General features: G+C 41.3%; 1 protein-coding gene across 4 annotated transcripts in view; it reads left to right on the top strand.

The window, feature by feature from the left end:
- LOC121293377 (coiled-coil domain-containing protein 91-like) overlaps positions 1–21,291 on the top strand; it is a 188,739-nt gene that overhangs the window by 141,326 nt on the left and 26,122 nt on the right. For 3 of the 4 annotated variants that reach the window (XM_041216403.1, XM_041216401.1, XM_041216404.1), the window contains exons 9-12: positions 45–137; positions 227–295; positions 1,975–2,151; positions 6,151–6,264. In XM_041216403.1, the coding sequence (XP_041072337.1) occupies positions 45–137; positions 227–295; positions 1,975–2,151; positions 6,151–6,264 (453 nt within the window). The remainder of the gene's footprint in view (positions 1–44; positions 138–226; positions 296–1,974; positions 2,152–6,150; positions 6,265–21,291) is intronic. The other variant, XM_041216405.1, reaches the window with a different exon arrangement.

Here is a 21,291-nt window from a genome sequence, read left to right on the forward strand (position 1 = left end):
TTATGTGATTTGTTGCTGATGCTGTCAACTGTATGATCTTCCAGCATGAGCGACTGCTTGACTTACTGGAGAAAGAAAAAAGTGTATTGCAAGACAAGATTAACAAAGCTTTGGAGGAACAAACAAAACAGCATAAGGTAGATTTTCAGTTCTTTTGTAAAATAATTGTATTTTAACATTGTCCTTGGCACGTATAGAATCTGAACGTTTGCTGAATTATTTACAGGATGCACTAGAAAAATGTGTCGCTGAAGAAAGGCTGCAAAGCACACAGGCAATGGGAAAAGTTGTAAAGGTATTTTTAAAATCAATCTTGCTTACCTGAATTCCTGTGTTAATGTTTTCCTTTTTGAAGAAGAGGTGCTGATATTTTTCCTTTGCTTGTCATGTTTCTGGTGCATTGCAATAATGAGTGACTATATAATTAGATAAAGAATTTTGCTGTAATCAGCTCTAGATAAACTTCCAAAAACAATGGCTGCATTTTTGTTTAAGTTTATGCTTTGGTTTTCCTCCCCACTATCTGTTATATATTTTATACAACTAAATGAAAAAGTTCTGTTGTGAATGAGTTAATGTTTTTTTGGACATTTGAAAATCAAAAACTGTATACATCATGTGGAGTTTTCATATCGCATGAATAGAGGTTAAAATTAACTTTATGAACTGCAGTAGCTACCTTATTCATTCTGCTGGGCTGATATTTTTTGCCCAGATAATAAAACAATGTAGGAATGAGTAGCAAAGTTTTAGTGGGTTTTAGTTTGGTATCATAGTGAACAGTATTTAGATGATGGCATACACTGCAGGCATGTTACAAATATTCATGATTTCTCTCCTTTAACTTCTGCAAGGAGGATTTTCCATATATCATCTTTCTTAACTCCTGCATGCACATTGGTTGATGGAAATCCTAGTATTGCTAATTGAAAACCTGGAGTTTGACGCTCATAGTGTTTTTAAAGTAAAGTCTCTAGCTTGGGACTGTGAATGAAGTGTTTGGTCAAAGAAGGTTGATGTGGTGCAACATACTGATGTACCAAGCTATGGAGTCTTGGAATGGCAGGTCAGACTGCAATTGCTCACTGTTCATTTCTGATGTACCCTTGCATCTTATTTGGTTGTGGCCTTTTTAGTGCTTAATCAATATTTGGCATCATTGAAGAGAGAGGAAGGATAACCAGATGTGATCAATTCCAAGTCCTGTGATACAACCCCAAACAGGCAGGTTTACAGTAGGTTTGACCAAGCTTTTGAGTTATCTTTTTTTGGCTTGCTATCAGTTCTTTTCTGATTCGGCTTCTGTGAAGCTCCCTGGGACATTTTACTACATTAAAGATGCTATTAAGTTGTAGGAAACTTCAAAGTAGTCAATTTTCATAATTGCCAATAATAATTAACATGGAGGGTAATTAGAATATATCTATATAATGTTTGTGTAAGTTGATATTAGATACTATTATTAACTTCGTGTGTCCTCAATTATTCAGCCTAACATTTAACTTGATACATTAGTACAAAGTAAATTGTAGAGTGATGATTCATCAGAAAAAATTGTAACCTTGTTATAATTTTTATTTGATGCACTAGTATTCTTGTCATCTGTTTTATGTAGGCTTTTGAAGATTTATTCTTCTCTTGAAATTGTAGACTGCTTCTGTGGTTACCAGTGGCAGCCATTTTCCTAACATCGCCACTGTAACAATATTGTAACAAGAAAAATTTGCATTATTGGCAAGTAGTACTATAATAACACGGACAACAATATTTCTGAAGCATCTGCTTCCAGCTTTGTAATCCAATTCCTGTTGAAGTTGGCAGGCGCATTTCATTTTTCAACATACAACATTTGTTAGTTTCTCTGATCTTTTATTTAGTATATGGCCATGGATTTTTATGTGGTATTATATTTGGTTTAAATGTCTTTTGATTTTTTTTCTTAAAATCTCTTTTGAACAATGCTCTGTTACACAGGCAGAAAAGGAAATCATTACGGAGGCTGTTTTGAAAGCTGTGCAAGAGGAGAGGGAGAGGATGGAAAAGATCCAGTTGGAGAAAAGAGAACTATGGGAAATTGATCGTTGTAAGGACCAAGAGAAGTTGGAGTTGACTATCCAAGAAGCATTGCAAGAAGAGAGGAACAAAAGCCAGGTAAAATGTAAATTGCGCAAATTAGGATATTTCAAATCTGTTTATATGTTGCTCTGTGGAAAATCTGAAGTGACAATATGCATTACTCTCTGGTTGCTCCGGTTAATTTTAATGTATAACTTGGAAAATATTTTAGCATGGAATAATATGAGAGAAACATTTGAAAGCGTGAAAATATTAGAATACCTTTGCTTCGTAAATGGAATAAGAACGTAGATTGGAATAGTGTCATGTCAGTCATTCATAGATACAACCAAGCTGGGCAGAGACTGTACCAAAACCTCACCATCAACTTCTCCCTCTCAGCTTATGCAGCTGACTGCTAGTTCGTCCCTTTTCATTCAGGCAGTCTTGTATGTAGCCCCGCCACCTCAGTTTTAGCCTTATGTGCAGCCTCTTACTTTGGTTCCATTTTATTACTTTTCACCCACATCCAGGCTCAGTCCTATGGTATTCATGTACTATCATCACACCCATTCTAATACCCTGTATTCTCGCAAGAAACCAACTTCTTCCCATTGTTTCCATGTTGTTTGTTGCCCTCTCAGCTTGGCCAGGGCTTCATTGTTGAAATTATGGTGTTCAGTGAGGGAAAGATTGGACCCAGTTCTGTTTCCCCAAGCTATTTAATAGCCTTCCTATACTGTATTCACTATCCAGGCACACGTGAGGGTCCATATAGGTGAGGCACCTGTGCATTGTCAGAACGTGTGTAACTGTACACCAATATAAGTAAATGCCTTCAGGAGAAGAGAAAAGTGCAGAGGAAGAAGTTCTTTCTTTAACAGCTTGCAGTATTCTAATGTAAGAGGATTCAGAAACTGTTAACATTGTTTATGTACTTTGCATTTTTTCTTATAGTTTTTCAGAAGGATTTATATGGAAGGATAGCTTTTAAGAAAGGGTGCAGGAAACTGAGTGTAGATCACCTTTAAAGGCTGCTTACAATTGGTGGTGGGTAGACTTAAAGGAATGCAACCGCTAAATGTAATTGGCCACATTTTGGGAATAAAAACTCTTGTTAGCTTTGTAAAGGCTGTTTTTACATTAAAAATGTCTGGTAAAATCCAGTGGCTGGCAAACTAAATGTGGTGTTAATAATCTATTTGTGTGACTGAATGATGGAGGAGCATACCACTGCAACCCTGTTTGATTGCGTACAAAGTGAAATACCGCAAAATGAGATATTAATACGGATAGTGGCCATGCATGCCACTCTAGGACACCCCGTCCATAGAAGAACTTTGCAGCATGCCTAAAAGGAGACAGTGAAAGAGGCATGTGTAAGTAACAACTATTGCTATTGGCAGTGCCAGCCTTATGGCCTGTTTTAACTTTAGGTGCCCTTGACACAGATGGCATAACTCTGCATCTGTCTGCCTGCAGACACAAATCCTCCTAGCCAGTTGTGTGTTTATTGTCCGATAGATACGCCTTTGTCAGTAATTGCAGATCCAACCTTGGCTGGTAGGATGTGGTCTGTTGTGTGGCGTGACCCACTGGCTATCCCACTACTTCTCCTTTTATTTCTCCAAAAACATAAATACAATTTTCCTTTGAGAACACCTCTCACACTTTGCACAGTCACCTGATTAGCTAAATCGAAATAAATTAACCCCCTGAAAAAGCAACAAAATGAGTTCAGAAATAGTCATAGGCCTTTTAAAATACATATCCGTAAACATTGCATCCTAACAATCTTGAACACCCATCCTAGAAGAGTGGATATCTGACTGAGTGCTAAACTCACACAAATGTTGGAAAATTGCATGGACCAAGTTTTCCAAATGTGCCTAAATTTTAATATGATTAACTGCAAACTGATGGGTCCTCCTGGTACCAGTACAGTACCAGAAAATTGGGAGAGTAGGAAATGGGCAGAAATCTGGAATGCTAGGACTGTAATTCCTGTCCTGCCTCTCCTCATGTCCCATCTGAGCTTAGCTTGTCAATGTGTCACAACTCCTGTTGTCTCACCCCTACTCAAACCAAACTGCTGACTCTTCTGAAGAAGAGGACTCAAAACGTCAACTCTGTCTTTCTGTCCACAGATGTTGTCAGACCTGCTGAGTTTTTCTAGCACTTTCTGTTTTTGTTTTTGTTTCAGATTTCCAGCATCCGCAGTATTTTGCCTTTATCTTGCTGACTACATAACTTGCCTTTCTGGCCCCTATGTTAGCTGATGTTATTAGTTCCTTCCCCTCAGGTACTGTTCACTCCCCTCTTCAAATCTGCTGCCAGCACCCTTTTGCTCACAAAACCCACCCGTGACCCCTTTTTGCAAACTACTGCCCCACCTCCAACCTCCGTTACCTCTCCAAAGCCCTGGAACATGTCTGCTGCCTCCCAAATTCACGTACATCTTCCCTGCAACCCCATGTTTCAATATCTCCAATTGGTTTTCCACTTCTGCCGCAGCACAAAAAGGCCTTTTTCAAAGCCACAAATAAAATGCCTTGTCACTGTGACTGTGGGTAAGCTGTCCATTTTCATCCTTCTCGACTGCAGCTTTTGAAATGGTTGACCACACCTTCTCCAACATCTTTCCTCCTTTGTTCAGCATAGTGGGACTTCTCTCACCTGGTTCCTGTCAAATCATTGTCAGAAAATCACTGAATTTCTCTCCCTGGCCCTGCACCCATACTATGGAATCCCCCAAAGATCTATCCTTAGCTGCCTCCTATTAGGCCTCTTATGCTGCCCCTTGATGACACCATCCAAAAATATGTCACGCTCCACATGTACATAGATGACACCCAGTTCATCACCACCTTGATCGACACCTCTACTGCCTCTGATTTGTCACGCTGCTTGTCTGACATTGGGTTTTGGATGAGCAGAAATATCCTCCAATTATATACTGGGAAGGCTTAAGCCATTATATTTGCCCCCCCCCCCCCAAACCGGGCACAGACTTTCCTTAGCCACTGACTCCGTCACATTCCCTGGCTAAACCAGATTGTCCATAACCACGCCATCCTATTTGACCCTGAGTTGTGTTCCGACCCCATATCCCCTCCATTATCAAGACCGTCTTCCTTCACCTCCATAACATTGCACATCTCAGTGCATCTGCTGAAACCATCATCTGTGTTTTTCTTACCTGAAGACTCAACTATTCAAATTCTGTCCAGACATGCCTCTCATTCTGCACCCTCTGTATACTTGAGCTCATCTAAAACTCTCCTGCCTATATCCTTTCTTGCATCAAGTTCTGTTCACCCATGATCCCTGTGCTTGCTGTGGTCCTCTAATTCTGGTCTTTTATGCATCCCCAATTTTCTTCACTTCACCATTAGCAGCTGTGCCTTAAGCTGCCTATGCCCTATGTTCTGGAATTCCCTCCCTTAAGCCCCTCTGCTTCTCTGCCTCTCTTTCCTTCATTTAAGGTGTTCTTTAAAAACCTAACTCTATGACCAAGCCTTTGGTTCTCTATTATGATATCTCTTTATTTGTTTTGGTGTCAAATTTTGTTTGATAATCACTCTTACGAAGTGCCTTGGAATGTTTTACTCTGTAAAGATGCTTTATAAATGTAAGCTGTTGCCTCCACTCATTTTTCCAATTGATTGTGCCCACTTGGCACCTGTTTCCTGGTGTCAGTGATTTTGAGAAGCACTGAAGTGCTGATGAGATACTTTTCCTTTGGCGAGAATTGTTGTCTGTGGCTCCTGGGTGCTTCATAATAAAATAGTATTCCAAGTTCTGTGAGCAGGTCGCAATTCTCCAGACTTAATGGATCCAACATTTTTGTCAAACTATTTTCATCTTGTATGTGACATGAGATTAGTTTAATGATTTGACAAGTTACCAATCTGCGTTCTGGTCATTTCATTTCAGTTTAAGATACTTTGTTGTGCTATGATGATGACATCAATTCCAATGCACATAATACTGTTTAAATGTGGGGAGCAGGGGATCTAATAAACAGAAGATGCTGGGTCGATTATCTGCCTTTCTCTCTCTCTCTTCCCCCCCCACTCCCCCCAACCAAAACAGGAAGCCTTAAGAGAAGCTGTAAATCAAGAAAGAAGAAGAAGTGAGAAAGCAATAGCAGAGGCAATTCAAAAAACCAGAGAGGACATGATTAAATATACCAAAGAGCTAAAAAGGGTAAATGATTCCAATCATATGTTCTGTTAACTAGAGAATGACTTATAACTTTTACTTTTACCTCCCTTTTTAACTATTGTTTGATTGATGTAAACCTGTTTTTGAGCCTGTAAGATGTATACACTTACGCTTATCTCAACACTTGCTGCAATAAGCTAACTCAGCACAAACCTGGGACTTCCCTGATTAGTATGGTTCAGGACCATATAAAGTAGCAAATTTAGCTGATGAATGATTGAACTTATGAAAATTATGATTTTGAACACACAATTATGAATTTGTTTGTTTTGTCAGTTTTTTAAATTCCTCCTTTTCCAAGCCTCCTAAGTGAAGGATATTGAATTCTACACTGTGATACGACCTTTTATCTAACTGTGGCACTGCACAGATTTATGAGGGATGTAAGTATCAAGTAGCACAGCTGGCATTTGCGCATTGTTTAAGTTATGGTTCATTGTCTGTACTTAAGCAACCCCACCCCAATAACCTTGAGCATGCATCAAAAGGCTCTTCTGTTGTGTAATTTTTATACCACAGGCTAGAACTATGGGATAATTAATGTTGTCATTAAATCATCATCATTTGCTCATTTTCAGAGGCTCTGTGGTAGATCCATTCAGATTATTGCATTGTAAATTGCCATTAAACACAGATCTTGCCTTTGGGATGTAGCTTAAAAAGAGAATCTAATAGCTGCCTCTGTACCACTCATTCAGTCCTGATCTGATCTTTCTAAGTGTTATGGCATGTTGTCAATGTGTGTAGAAGAAAATAATTTTCTCCCAGTAAATGGAACAGTGCTAGAAATAAATGATGAAAGTTTTATCAAGTTTTCTTTCCTATTATCATTGCTGACTTTTTGCTGGGTAGGATGAAAGAAAAGAACTGTTTGAAAGAAATTCCCCTACACCATGTCAGCTTTGAAGGGGTGTTGTAGATCAGTAAAAGTCAAAGTTTCATCCAATTTCTCTCTCTCTCTCACCCTATAGGGAGTGTTGCTGCTTCCATTGTGTTTTGCCAAATGAGGTGGTGGTGATGTCCTGACAGACTGTCAGTTTTCATTTAAATAGGAAATGCATACACCTCTGCATTGTTTGCTGACCCGGTAACAAACCAATTTTGTAGTACTTTCCCTGACTCATTCCATATGGTATGCAACCTTATTTTTTTTTATTTGAAAATATGTATGAGTTCTCTATAAAATTCTGCAGATATTCACTACTATATTTGAAGATTTAAATTGATTTTGGAATGCAAATCCTCAAAGCATTGTGACTGCTTGGTCATTATAATAGCATCTGGGCATATCCTAGCCAGTTGCGAAATTATTTTTATTTGTCCACAGAGACTATTTTCAATGTTATAAGCCAAGACACTGCAGGAGATGCAGCATTTGTATCCCGAGTTCTCTGATGGTCTGGAAGAAAACCAGTTGAAGTTATCATTTAATCATAATAGAACACCAACTGCCCTAGTGAATAATCTAAATTAGTAGGTAATTGAGAGACCGTATGGAAAATCATAGAACAAAAGGAATATTCCGACTGAAAAATAATAATTGGGCTTTATGGCATTATAAGGACACAGTGCCACCCTAGCAGAAAGTTTTGCAATAGGGCTGTACAATCACATGCAAATTTCTGTATTGGAGTTTTTTTAGAAACAAAACTTAACAAAGAAAGTCAGTGATTTCCACTCAACAGAAAATAGCTTCCGTTATAGAATCCCCTTCTTTTCAGTTGATATGCATCCTCTACATACCACAAACCCATCCAAGTACACTTTTTGCTTGCGATTTTGGTACTCAAAGTTTCAGTTTAGCTTTGCGCCAAGATGTAACTGGCACTGTGGTGTGGGTCCAGGCACTTTGCAGTATAGAGCTAAAGCTGTACCTAACTGCAACATTGTGACAGCTTTATGCCCAAACATATGGTTTTCTTCAGAGCTAGTCAAATCACACTTTACTCCTGTAATGTATATCAATTGAAGAATGAAAGATCTTACAAGAGTAGGTAATGTATCTTCCATGTGTGCAGTTCACATGTGGCAGTCATGGGTCATTTGCATCTTTAGTGAACTGTAACCCTTCCTGTTCATGTAGGTAAGGCATCATGTGCAGGTGCTCAAAAGGCTATATCTTTGCACTCTGATTTTCTTTACCCCAGAGAAATCGTACTGTGTGCAGTATTGCATCTGCCTTTCCTCCTGTTTTCCATACCAAAATTTGTGCACGTTTTCCGATAGTGAAAAGGGCATCCATCAACCCCTCGATGCAGTGGCACATGGCAAACTGATTTACCCTGTCCAAGTGTATTGTGGATGGCTTCAGTGGTCCTGTTGCACAGAAATTGATAGCCACGATAATTTTTGCTACCACATATATATTAATATTATATCTTATATAATATATTAGGTATATCTTATATAATATATTAGGTCTTATATTAATGACCTCTATTTGTATGGACTGCTCTTAAATACATCCATTGAGAAAGAAATACACTACAAGAAGAATGCACCCTCCATAGCTAACTAAGGAAGTTAAGTGTGGTATCAAATTTAAAGGAAAGGCAGTTCCAGAGATGAGGAATTTCAGTCACGTAGATAGATTGGAGTCATTGAGACTGTTTTTCTTGGAGAAGAGAAGGCTGAGAGGAGATTTGATAGAGATATTCAAAATCACGAGGCATCTGGACACAGTACATATGGAAAAACCCTCCCCATTGATGGAAGGATCAAGAGCAAGAGGGCACAGATTTAAGGTAATTGCCAAAAGAAGCAAAGGAGACATGAGAAGCTTTTTCATGCAGCGAGTGGTTGTGATCTGGAATACAGTGCCTGAATGTGGTGGAAACAGATTGAATCAAGGCATTCAAGAGGGAATTGGATTATTATCTGAAAGGCAAGAATGGGCAGGGCTATGTGGGAAAGGTGGGTGAGTGGCATTAGATAAAATGCTCCTTCAGAGAGCTGGTGCAGACATGACAGGCTAAATGACCTCCTTCTGTGCTGTAATGATTCTTTGAATTGTGATGTAACAGGAAAGAAGGTAAGTGATTGGTTGGTGAGCATTTTTTATCTTTTCGCTCTAAGCTATGATCTCTCAGATTAGGTGCTGGGAAATTAAAAATTTTTGAAACCCAGTAGGTTAGATGAAACATAATAAAGGAGGCATGGCAGTTGATGTGTTGCACAGCTGTAGCATGTGGGAGCTGGTGGACACCAGTGTCATCCATGGCGACCGCATCTGCAGTAAATGTCTGTAGCTCAAAGAGCCTCAGCTCTGAGTTGGTGAGCTCCGAGCTTAGGGCACTTTGGTGCATCAGGGAGGGGCAACTTTATTCCAGGAGGCAGTCACTCCCCTTAGGCTAGGATCTTCAGGTTTGGTCAGGGACAGTTTGGTGTGACTGAGAGTGAGGCAGGTATGGGGATTGAGAAGGTGGAAGTGGACGAGCCTCAGTCCCTGCAAATGTCCAGCAGGTTTGAGATTCTTGTAGCTTGTGTGGATGAGAGCAGGGGCTGCATTGTAGTTGAGTGAACTGACCTTGGCACTGTGGTACAGGGAGCCATTCAAGTAGGGGGAGTTAAAGGAATGTAGATGTAGTAGGAAACTGTATAGTCAGGGGATAGACACTCTGCAGCGGAGAGCATGAACCCTGAAGACTGTTTATTTTTAAAAAAATTTTTGTGGGTCGTGGGCATCACTGGCAAGGCTAGCATTTGTTGCTCATCCCAAATTGCCCTTTTAGCAGGCAGTTAAGAGTCTACCACATTGCTGTGGTTCTGGAGTCACATGTAGGTCAGACCAGGTAAGGATGGCAGATTTCTTTCCCTAAAATAAAAGTCCTTTAGCCAGATGGGTTTTTATGACAATCAACAACAGTTTCACGGTCGCCATTACTGAAACTAACTTTATATTTTATTTTAATTAAATTTTATTAATTGAATTTAAATTCCACCAGCTGCTATGGTCAGATTTGATCTCATGTCTCCTGGGACTTAGCCTGGGTCTCTAGATTACTCATTCATTGACATTACCACTATCCTGCCATCTCCCCTCTGTTGTCTGTCCAGTGCCAGGATTCAGGACATCGGCTTCAGGTTGGAGAGGAACTTGCAGTTGGAGGGGAAGGATCCAGTTGTCGTGGTCCACATGGTAAAATGACATAAATAGGACTAGGAAAGAGGCTCTGCTCAGGGATTATGAGAAGCTAGGGTTTAAATTAAAAAGCAGAACCACAAGGTATTAATCTCCAGATCACTACCAGAGCCACAAGTGAATTAGCATAGGGTAAATAAGATCAGGGAGTTGAATGAATGGCTCAAAGATTGGTGTGGGAGAAATGGGTTTTAATTCATGAGTCACTGGCTCCAGTACTGGGGATAGAAATAGTTGCACCATTGCAACCGTTCCCGCAACCTGTGAGTTCCCACTCAGGCTGCACACAAGTTGGCAGCTTTAAATTGCATGTGCATGGTCTGGCTGAATCTGCCATATGCAAGAAAAAAAATTACAATGCGCAATAATTGTTGGTATTGCTGTGGAATTCCTAATTCTAGGATTAATTTTATAACAAAATCTGAAATGTTTAAATACCACCTACAAACGAGAGACCAACAAAGAGGTTCAGCATTGTACAGGAGTCATTCGGCAACTTTTTGTGACATGGGGTGAAGTGTCATTAAACCCTTGAAGTGTGCAAATTCAGGCTGGTTAACATGTACATTGTTAATTCTAAAAGGTGGAAGCCTTAGAGTTTTAAACCACCTGTCTAATGTAACCTAATTTGGTTTCAAATCTTTAAACCGTTCTGTAGTCTTTATAAATAGAATAAATTGGGATGATCTCATTTGAAATCTACATCAGACATCAAAAGCTGCTAACCTTTAAGTATTCATTATGATGTGCCCAAAGGGTCAATCATGCCCAAAAGGAACTTATCATTGTAGTTCGAAAACGAAGCCAAATTGGCAATGGAATGAAATTAAATCTGTATTCATACTGCAGATTTAGAATTGTTCTGCATTTCCTGTGGTCTACCATCTCGGTCCATTTTTTAAAATGATCTTCTCTTATTACTTCAGTGTCATTGTTAGCATCCCTTAAAAAATCAGATGACACTAAAGGATCATCATTGATCTTTAGTGTATATCAGTTTGTTTTGAGTTTCTTTTGATTCAGCTTTTTTAGCTGTCTAATAAACGTCATTTTAATTTAAACTAGATTAACTGTTTCCAGAAAACTCGATGTTAAAAGCGGAAAAGCAAGGGCTAAGCCTTGAATGGGATATTGTGCTGAAAATACAAGTTCAGCAGGTAATAGGGAAGGCAAATGGAATGTTGGCCTTTATTTCAAAGGGAATGGAGTGTAAAAATAAGGAAGTCTTGCTAAAACTATACAAGGCACTAGTTAGACCACACCTAGAATACTGTGAACAGTTTTGGCCCCCTTGTCTAAGGAAAGATATACCAGCAATGGAGGTAGCACAGAAAGGTTCACGAGGTTGATTCTGGGTATGGAGGAATTTTCTTATGAGGAGAGGTTGAGTAGGTTGGGCCTTTACTCATTGGAGTTTAGAAGAATGAGAGCCGACCTTATTGAAACATATAAGATTCTTAGGGGGCTTGACAGTGTAGATGCTGAGAGACTCTTTCCCCTTGTAGGAGAGTCTAGGACCAGAGGGCATAATCTCATAGTAAGGGGGTGCCCATTTAAAACAGAGATGACGAGGAATTTCTTCTCTCAGAGGGTAGTCAACCTGTGGAATTCTTTACCGCAGAGGGCTGTAGAGGCTGGGTCGCTAAGTATATTCAAGGCTGAGATAGACAGATTTTTGATCAGTCAGGGAATTAAGGATTAAGGGGAAAAGTCAGGAAATGGAGTTGAGGACTATCAGATCAGCCGTGATCTCATTGAATGGCGGAGCAGACTCAATGGGCCACTTCTGCTCCTACATTTTATGGTTGTGGTCAATGGTGAAGGAACGGCACTTGCCATTCATTATGCTAACAGCTGCCCACAGAGCTTCCGACGGCTGTTAGGACCATAGAACCATAGAACACTACAGCACGGAAAACAGGCCATTCGGCCCTTCTACTCTGTGCCGAAATATTATTCCACTAGTCCCATTGACCTGCACCTACTCCATAACACTCCAGACCTCTCCCATCCATGTATCTATCTAATTTATTCTTAAAAATTAAGAGTGAGCCCGCATTTACCACGTCATTTGGTGGGCAGAGATGCAGGTCAGTTCAGATGGACAAATGGAAGCGAACCCCAGCAGGCAGCATTGAAAATACTCCGGACATTGAGGTGAGTGTGATACGGGAAGGACCCACATGTGTGGGAGAGTGCCTGCAAGAGGCTCTGAAAGGCCCTGGTGCGCGCACACTTCTCCCTCCAGATTCACTCGTTGGCCAGCTGCTCCCTTTGCGGTGACAGAGGACGAGGTTGAGGGGGTCACGGGCAAAGAAGACTCGGAGGGAGAGGACAGCCTCTGAGATTCCTGAGTGGATGACTCAAGGCTGTTCAGCTGCCGCTCCTCCTCCCTTTGGGTGCCTGGGGATGCCGGCCTGACTTCTTGAAGGGAAGGAGCACCTGGAGGGATGTGGAGGTGCCCTGTTTCCCCCTCACGTTGCCACTGCAGGAACTCACCCAAGGCTCCCGTGATGGAGTGCAGGTCTGCAAACATCTCTGCGTTCTGCTGCACCAGGGTCTCCGTGGTGTCTGCCCTCCTACCCATGGAGACCCCCATACATGCATATGTGGGCACCACTTCATCAGAGAGCAGGTGGATACACTCTAACTCACATGCCAACTCTGCAGAGGGCTTCCAACAGCTCTGTGTGATGTTCCAACACCTTCTGCTGACTCTCCAGGATGAGTTGGAAGGCCAAATCTAGAGGCTCATCATCTGGCTCAGACCTCACAGGTGCCTGATCTCCAGCAGTCCTCTGAGTGCTGGGGAGCTCGCCTGAGCCTGCCTCCTGCTGCTGCGGACATCTGTCCATGCGGTAACCATCAGGTTATGAACCCCAGCCTACTCTAGATCTAGGTTCCACCAATGTGTGTCACTGTGTTGGTGCAAGGTGTGGGTAAGTGGTGGGTAAGTGCTGTGATGGGTCATCCAAGCTGCTTATTTCCAGCTCTTCAATGGAGGAGGTGTCCTCTTGGCTGGGGGTGAGGACATGGATGGAGCTGAGGAAATGGCTGGCTGAGAGCGCCGATTGGCAGAGCTCCCTTTGAACCAAAGTAGAGTTTAAGTAGTGCATGTCAGCGCAGTCAAAAGTAGGAGAGAGAACACTCACATTTGCGTTGAGAGAGAGATGATGTGCAGGATCCTTACCAGGGCATTCCCCGCCGACCTCACCATCACCGCAGGCACGGTTCGCATCCTCACCAGTCAAATGATGGCATACTCGTCAAATTGAGTGAGGGGCCTAATGTGGGTCACTACACCCCCCAGCCTGGGGCCACTCCCTGCTGATGTGAGCAGGCTTCTCCTGCATGAAAACAGATGAAGAGAGTGTGAGCAGGACACATGGCACTGCATGGAATGTTTGTGTGGTGAGTTGAGCCATGGACAGGATGAGGATGCGAGCTTGAGAGCATATGAGCTTGATGGAGATGTGAGGGTGTATGAGAGAGTTAATGGTGTTGCCCCTTGAGGTGTAAGATCCCTGCGGATATGTGATGGGTTTGTGAGTATGTGAGTTGCAAGTGTTGAGAAGAGTGAATTACCCTGGTGGAACAAATGAGGCCATTCATCCTGTTGTGGCACTGGCTGGTTGTCCTCTTTCACAGGGCATTAGTGCTGACCACCACAGACATTGCCTCCCAAGCCGGATTAGTGAGGTTGCTGCCCATCCTGCAGGGGGTTTAGGACATCGTGGTGAGCCTCCACTGCAACTAAAAGGCGCTGGAGGAATGTTTTATTGAACCTGAGGGCTGCAGTCTTTTTTTACTTTCAAGGTCAACCTGTCTTCTTTGCAACAGTCGTGAGTTGGAAGTGCTGAGAGGTGTGCGAATGGCTGGACTTTAAATATGGTGCCCTGTGTCATGAAGCGACAAGGTGGTGGTGTGGTGGGTGAATGAGAGCCCAGTTACCATGGAAACGGCATATTTCCCAGGAATGCGTGATTAATGCGGCGGGTTTGGGACATTATGGCATGAAAAGCCACCATTGCAGCCGGTGGGTAAAATGTCATTTTACCGCCTGCTATTGCACTTAGTGCAAATCTGGGTTGATTCCACCCTTGGAACCATCAAGCCTCTGCTGTGACCTAGTGCAGTGCCATCTACAGGGGACGTGTGACTTGTGTGAGCAGAATAGGACAGCAGTATAGCAAGGTTTCTCAACCAATCAGGTTGAAGAATTCTCACTAAGGCATGTAGAGTCTAAACCAAGAAGTATAAACTAGGTTCAATCATGAACAGAGAGCGAAATAAAGAGCAGGGATGAAAGATGGAATTAAGAGGGGGATAAAAGAGACAGAAACAAAAATATATTATTTTTTAAAATCTCTGACACTAAATTCTGAAGAAATGAGACTCCACATTTGCAAAATCACATTTTCAGTGCCAGATAGGTAATTATGGTCTATCCCATATATATTTAAAAATTCACTTACACCTGAATGCACCAGCCCTACTAACATGTTTAGTAGGTAACTAGTGAGTATTTACTACACCTTCATACCATCACATTGATTTTAGTGTTGAATCTATCAATGAGATCTCGTTATTGTGCAGGGTATCTCGGACTCAACTTCTGGATTTTTGTGTTTAACTGTTCATGTGCATGTTCCAGAAGTTGCTGTCTGCTTTACTGCATAATAACAGTTAACTTCATTGTTCTCAATGTAAAATCTGGGCCACTGTATCATTACACCCCCTGGCGAGAACAATCTCATCCTATTGCTTTGTATTATCTTCATTTCTGTGCCTAAATGCTGCAAGACTGAAAATTGAGAAGTTTTGATTGAACACCACAACAAGGCAAATGATGTCAATTATGGGGAAAATATTCCTGACAAAAATCAATCTTTACAATCATAGTAGAACCCACAGCCTCTATTGAATTCAAATGAATCGTATGTTGTCATTATCAACAATGATGGACAAAAAAACATCATAGTCAGCAACTACCTCCTGCCAAGTATTTTTGTTACTAATTTGCTCTGTGCATTTGCTGCAGTAATATTTTCGCAGCTGCATCAAAAAAGCAAGATGCCTTGCCATTTTCTCGAGCCACAAGACATGTATGTAAAGTACTTTAGCTGTAAAATATCTCCTTTAAGATGTTGCAGGCATTTGCATGAGCTGTCAAATCCAGGTATTGTTCACATGTAGGATTTGCCCACATTTTGTTTTTTGCTAAACTCTGGGCTCATAATCTCAGGTGGATGCCAACCCAGTTGCACAAAACTCCTGTGTGTTCTGCACTGAACCCAAAATCAACCCTATGAGTCTAAAACTGTACTGAACTTCAGCTGGTTCACTGAAGCCTGAAATACAGAAGATAATAAAATTAGATGAGTACATGAGAATGTTGGAAAGTTATAGAGAATGGAGGGAAATTGGTTTAATTAGTTGAAATAATTCATGTGCAATGATGGAATAAAACATGCAATATTAACTAAATTAAATGTGGCATTACCAAAGGGAAAATCCCAAGCATTAGTTAAAGAAGTTCAAAGATAAAAATATGTATGATCAGTTTGAAGTATAATGAAAGAAACAGATCAGAGAAGTGAATTAATGTCCTCATAACTTGCAGCTTGTTGACTTATTTGCTTCAGGTCAATGAATTATGTTTGATCTAAAATTATGGCTGAGATATTCTAGAGGCGGCAGGAATCCCACCACCAGGGCTGAAAGCAGGGGCTAACCCCGCTATGGCGGGATCCTTGGCTGCATTTCATGGGCAGCAGCCAACTAACAGGTTCTCACTGGGCCTCCTGTCTCATCAGGTATAGCGCACCTTGGAGCCATCAAGCTTCTGCTGTGATCTAGTGCAGTGCCATCTACAGGGGATCTGTAACTTGTGTGAGCACAATAGGACAGCAGTATAGCGAGGGCTGGGCCTCCTGTCTCATCAGATATAGTCCACAAAAGTGCCAGCAGCTCGGCAGCACCACCGGGAATAGTGGTGACTCCAGGGGCTACACTTGAAGGAAGAGGGTGCAGCAATGGACGTGCACCCTCACAAATCAGGTTTGTGTGGCCAGTCAGGAAGTCCCTGGTGACGGGGTGGTCACTGAGGGCAAGCAGTGCTGATGCTGCCAGGGCACCTTCGTGAACTCAAACATGCCCCAAAAGGAGGGCCTCCTGCTGGAGCCCACTGGGAGGCCACCATGGTTTAATTGTTGGCCTCCTTATTTGGTGGAGGCTGGAAGAGGCCCTTAATTAGCTACTTAAGTAAGCTCAATTGGGCTCCAGGTAAGCTGGACATTTGCCTCCTTTCCTGCTTTTGGCAAAGTGGCATGGCAGCAGGAAGGTGTCAGACATGCCACCCGAAGACTTCCCCTGCCATTTCACCAGCCTTCCTGCCACTGAGCCTATCCCCCAAAGGCCCTGTAAAATTCAGCCTAATGTACTTGCATTAGTTTCTGATGCCTTCGCTATTAGTTATGATGGGAAGAGGATAGGCAAAGGAACAATACTATAAAATGGTACGTTGTGAACATGTCACACAAATAATCTTGTTACATCTTTTCAGTGATTTTTGCCTTGTTAACCACTGGTGATGAATGTGGAAAATTTTTTAACTACTCAGACGTGCTTATTTACCCAACTGGGAGCGGGGAAATATGTAGTTATTTAGTTTGGAGAGTAGTAGTATTTTAGTTCCGCTTTTCTTTTGTTGTGGCACATAACTAAACTAGCCTTTTGCTTGTCACTGCCCTGTACTTAAACTATAACCAGAGGAAATGAATCTTTAAAAAATAAGGCTAGTTCATACCTTTGATATATACAAACAAATCATTATGGTAGGAGGGGACTAAAAGTGTCAGCCACAGCAAAACAAATAAGTTATTTTTAAGGGCCCGAAATATATGGTAGTGACTAACCAAACCCATTGGGGAGTTCAAGAGAAGCTTCTTTACCCAGAGTGGTGAGAATGTGGAACTCACTACCACAAGGGGTAGTTGAGGCACATAACATGAGAAAGAAAGCAATAAAAGGATATGTTGATGGATTAGATGAAGAGAAATTGTAGGAGGCTCAAGTGAAGCATAAGCACTGGCATTATCCTGTTGGCCTGAATGGCTCTTTGTGAGTTCCTTTGATTTTCAGTTTGCTATCAAGAAGTGTGTCAACATGAGATTCCTTTGGAGATTGGTTTGGTGTGCAATATTCTTTAACTCTAGCTGTCTCCATAACTAAACCACATTCTTAGAAATCAGGAATACTAAAAACGTGACACTTTGTTCAGATTGTGACTGTAATCTTCTGTATTAAACACTGAATTATTGGGACATACACTTAAACTTTCTATTAAACTTTCACCCAAGATAAGGGAACCTTTCAGTCTTATAAACACTGTAGATAAGATTTTAATAATTTATAACTGATTTATCATATTTGTTTAAAATGATCCATATAGCATAAACTTTCTATTTCCATTTGCTTCATTATTTACAACTCTAAATATTGTGCTAAATTTGCATTGCACTAAAATAACCTTTGAGCGTAAAATGAAGTAAACAACCACCAAAACACTAAATTTATTTAATTCCCAAGACTAGTTCTAACAGACATTTGGGCAATTACTGCAAGACATTTAGGCAAGTACTAAGTTGTTGAAAGTTGGTCATTGCAATATAACATTTATGTTTTCGTTAAATTTTGCAAGATTCCAAAATAACATGAGTTGGGACACGTCCATAACTTTTAAAAACACTTTAATTAAATTTTTTAAAACCTACATGAAACCTCATCTCACCTGTGGATGAGGTTTCATGCTTTTTCTAATGCCAACAGGTTATGCCCGCCAGGTAAATGCCTTTAAGGTTGGACGGGCAGGTTCATTAATTACTTAAATGACTCTGTCAATGGCCTCAATTGGGCATTGACAAGTCGGCGAGCACACAGCTGATTTTGCTGAGCCCTCGCCTAGCTGAAAATTTAAATGGGGTGTGGTGACATTGGGAGTTCTGCCCAATGTCACCGAGCATCATTTTATGCATCGGCGAGTAGGCCCCGCTCGCCGACAGGAAAATCCTGGCCCAAGTCTCGTAATGTATGGCATGTAGAGTTTGGGCTGAAAACACAGACATTTTGTAATGTATTATACTGTATGTGTTTAGACATTTCTTTTATATATGTATTTGAAAGAGAACCTAAAAGCCTATTCTTGAAGGATTTTGTGTGAAATTTAATTGGAGGGTTGGTGAACATAATAAATTAAATTGTGGTTTAGGTTCTTATAAAATTTAAATATGTCAGTGTTCAGTCATTCCTTCACAATTGATTATGAAGTGGCATGTGTAAAGAAAAACCTATACTTATGTGCCACCTTATTTTTGTTCTCTGGTTAGCTAAAGTACTTTACAGCCAATGAGTTATATTTGAGATGCAAAGTTATGTAGTGTTAGAAATAGATGAAGGAAACTGAGATAGTTACGATAAAAATGCTACATCCCTCCATGGCCTCGCCACTCTGCAATCTCTTCCAGCTAATAACCCTCCCAAGATATCTGCACTGTACCAATTCTGGCTTCCTGAACTTTCCCGATTCTTAATTGCTTTTAGATGCCAAGCTCTAAGCTCTAGGGTTCCCTCCCTAAAACACCACCACCTTTCCACATCTCTTTCCTTAATTAAGAGGTTCTTTAACACACAAAAACACAAGAATTAGGAGCAGGAGTAGGCCATTTGGCCACTTGAACTTGCTCTGCCATTCGATAAGATGGCTAATCTGAATGTGGCCTCACCTCCACTTTACTGTCTGCCCCCACCTCCCCTCCCACCCCGCCCCTCCATGATCCTTGACTCCCTTACTGATCAAAAATCTATCTAACTCAGCCTTGGACATACTCAATGACCCAGCCTCCCTTGCTCTCTGGGGAAGAGAATTTCACAGACTAACAACCCTCAGAAAAAAAATCTCCATACCTCAGTCTTAAATGGGAGACACCTGATTTTTAAACTGTGTCCCCTGGTTCTAGACTTGCCCACAAAAGGAACTATCCTTTCTGCATCCAGCCTGACAAGTCCCCTCAGGATCTTATATGTTTCAATAAGATCACCTCTTGTTCTTCTAAACTTCCATGTATAAGCCCAACCTGCTCAACCTTTCCTCATAAGATAACCCCTTCACCCCAGGAATCAGTCGAGTACACGCTCTCAGAACTGCGAATGCAATTATATCTTTTCTTAAGTAAGGAGACCAAAACTGGTGTACACGGTACTGTACAACTGTAGCAAAACTTCTCTACTTTTATACTTGATTTTTCTTGTAATAAAGGCCAACATTCCATTTGCCTTCCTAATCACTTGCTACACCTGCACACCAAATTTTTGTGATCCATGTACCAGGATGTCCAGATCCCTTTGTACCATAGGGGAGAATTTTTCCTATGGCGAGCGGGTTGGACGGGGATGAGTACAGAGCCGATCGGCTACGCGCCTCCATTTTATGCTGGCAGACCAATTAAAGTCAGCCCAGCATAACGCGCTACCTGTGCGTGCGGGGGGAGCAGGGAGAAGAAAAAATGCAGCAATCTCCCTGAGGCACAGAGCTGCCTCAGGGAGGCTGAATGGTTTCGAAAGCTTTTTAATAAATGAAGTGAAAATGTATTTAAACTTGTCCCCTCGTGTGACAGTGTCACATGTTTGTGAAATCTGGAAAATATATTTATTTATTTTATAAAACCTTCAGGAAACCTCATCCTGCCCGTGGATGAGGTTTCCTGAGAAACACGAAAGCTGCTTGGGCTTTTCGCTTGCCCGCCAGCTTTGAGGTTGTTAACAAGTTAAATTACTTTTATAATGGTCTTAATAGGTCATTGACAGTTCGACGGGTGTGCAGCCGTCTCCGGTGTGTGCCTGCCGAATGAAATATTGAACTGACACGCAATGACGTCGGGATGCACGCCTGATGTCATCGCACGTCATTTTACCCGTCGCGTGTTGAGCCCACCCCCACACGCCGACTGGAAGATTCAGCCCATAGGGTTCTGTAGTCTCCCTCCGTTCAAATAATATATTGCTTTTCTATTCTTCAAATTATATTCTTGCCAAAATGGACAAGTTCACGTTTTCCCACATTATACTCCATCTGATTTTTTGCCCACTCACTAAACATATCTAAATCTCTCTCTAGATCCTTTGTCCCCTTGACAACTTACGTTCTTATTTATCTTTGTGTCATCAGCAAATTTAGCTACCATACCTTCAGCCCCTTTTATTCAAGTCATTGATATAGATTGCAAATTATTGAGGCCCTAGCACTGATCCCTGTGGCACTCCATTAGTAACAGCTTGTCATCCCAAAAATGACCCATTTATCCCTACTGTCCGTTTCCTGTTAGCTAACCAATTCTCTTTCCATGCTTATATGTTGCCCCCAACATCATGAGCTCTTATTTTATGAAGTAACCTTTGATGTGGCATCTTGTTGAATGCCTTTCAGAAATCCAAGTACACCACGCTTCTTTATCCATATTGCTTGTTACTTCCTCAAAGAATTCTAATACATTAGTCCAACATGATTTCCCTTTCACAAAACCAAGTTGACTGCCTGATTGTGTTATAATCTTCTAAATGACCTGTTATTACCTCATTAATGGTGGATTCTAGCATTTTCCCTATGCCTGACGTTCGGCTAACTGGTCTATAGTTTCCTGCCTTTTGTTCCCTTCTTTCTGGGACAGAGGTGTTGCATTAGCAATTTTTCCAATCTGCTGGGAGCTTTCTATAATCTAGGAAAGTTTGGAAGATCACCACCAATGCATCTATTATCTCTGCAGCACTTCTTTCAAGATCTTAGGATGAAAGCCATCAGGTCCTGGGTACTT

This window comes from Carcharodon carcharias, chromosome 21 (assembly GCF_017639515.1).
Source record: "Carcharodon carcharias isolate sCarCar2 chromosome 21, sCarCar2.pri, whole genome shotgun sequence".
NCBI classification, from domain to species: Eukaryota; Metazoa; Chordata; class Chondrichthyes; order Lamniformes; family Lamnidae; genus Carcharodon; species Carcharodon carcharias.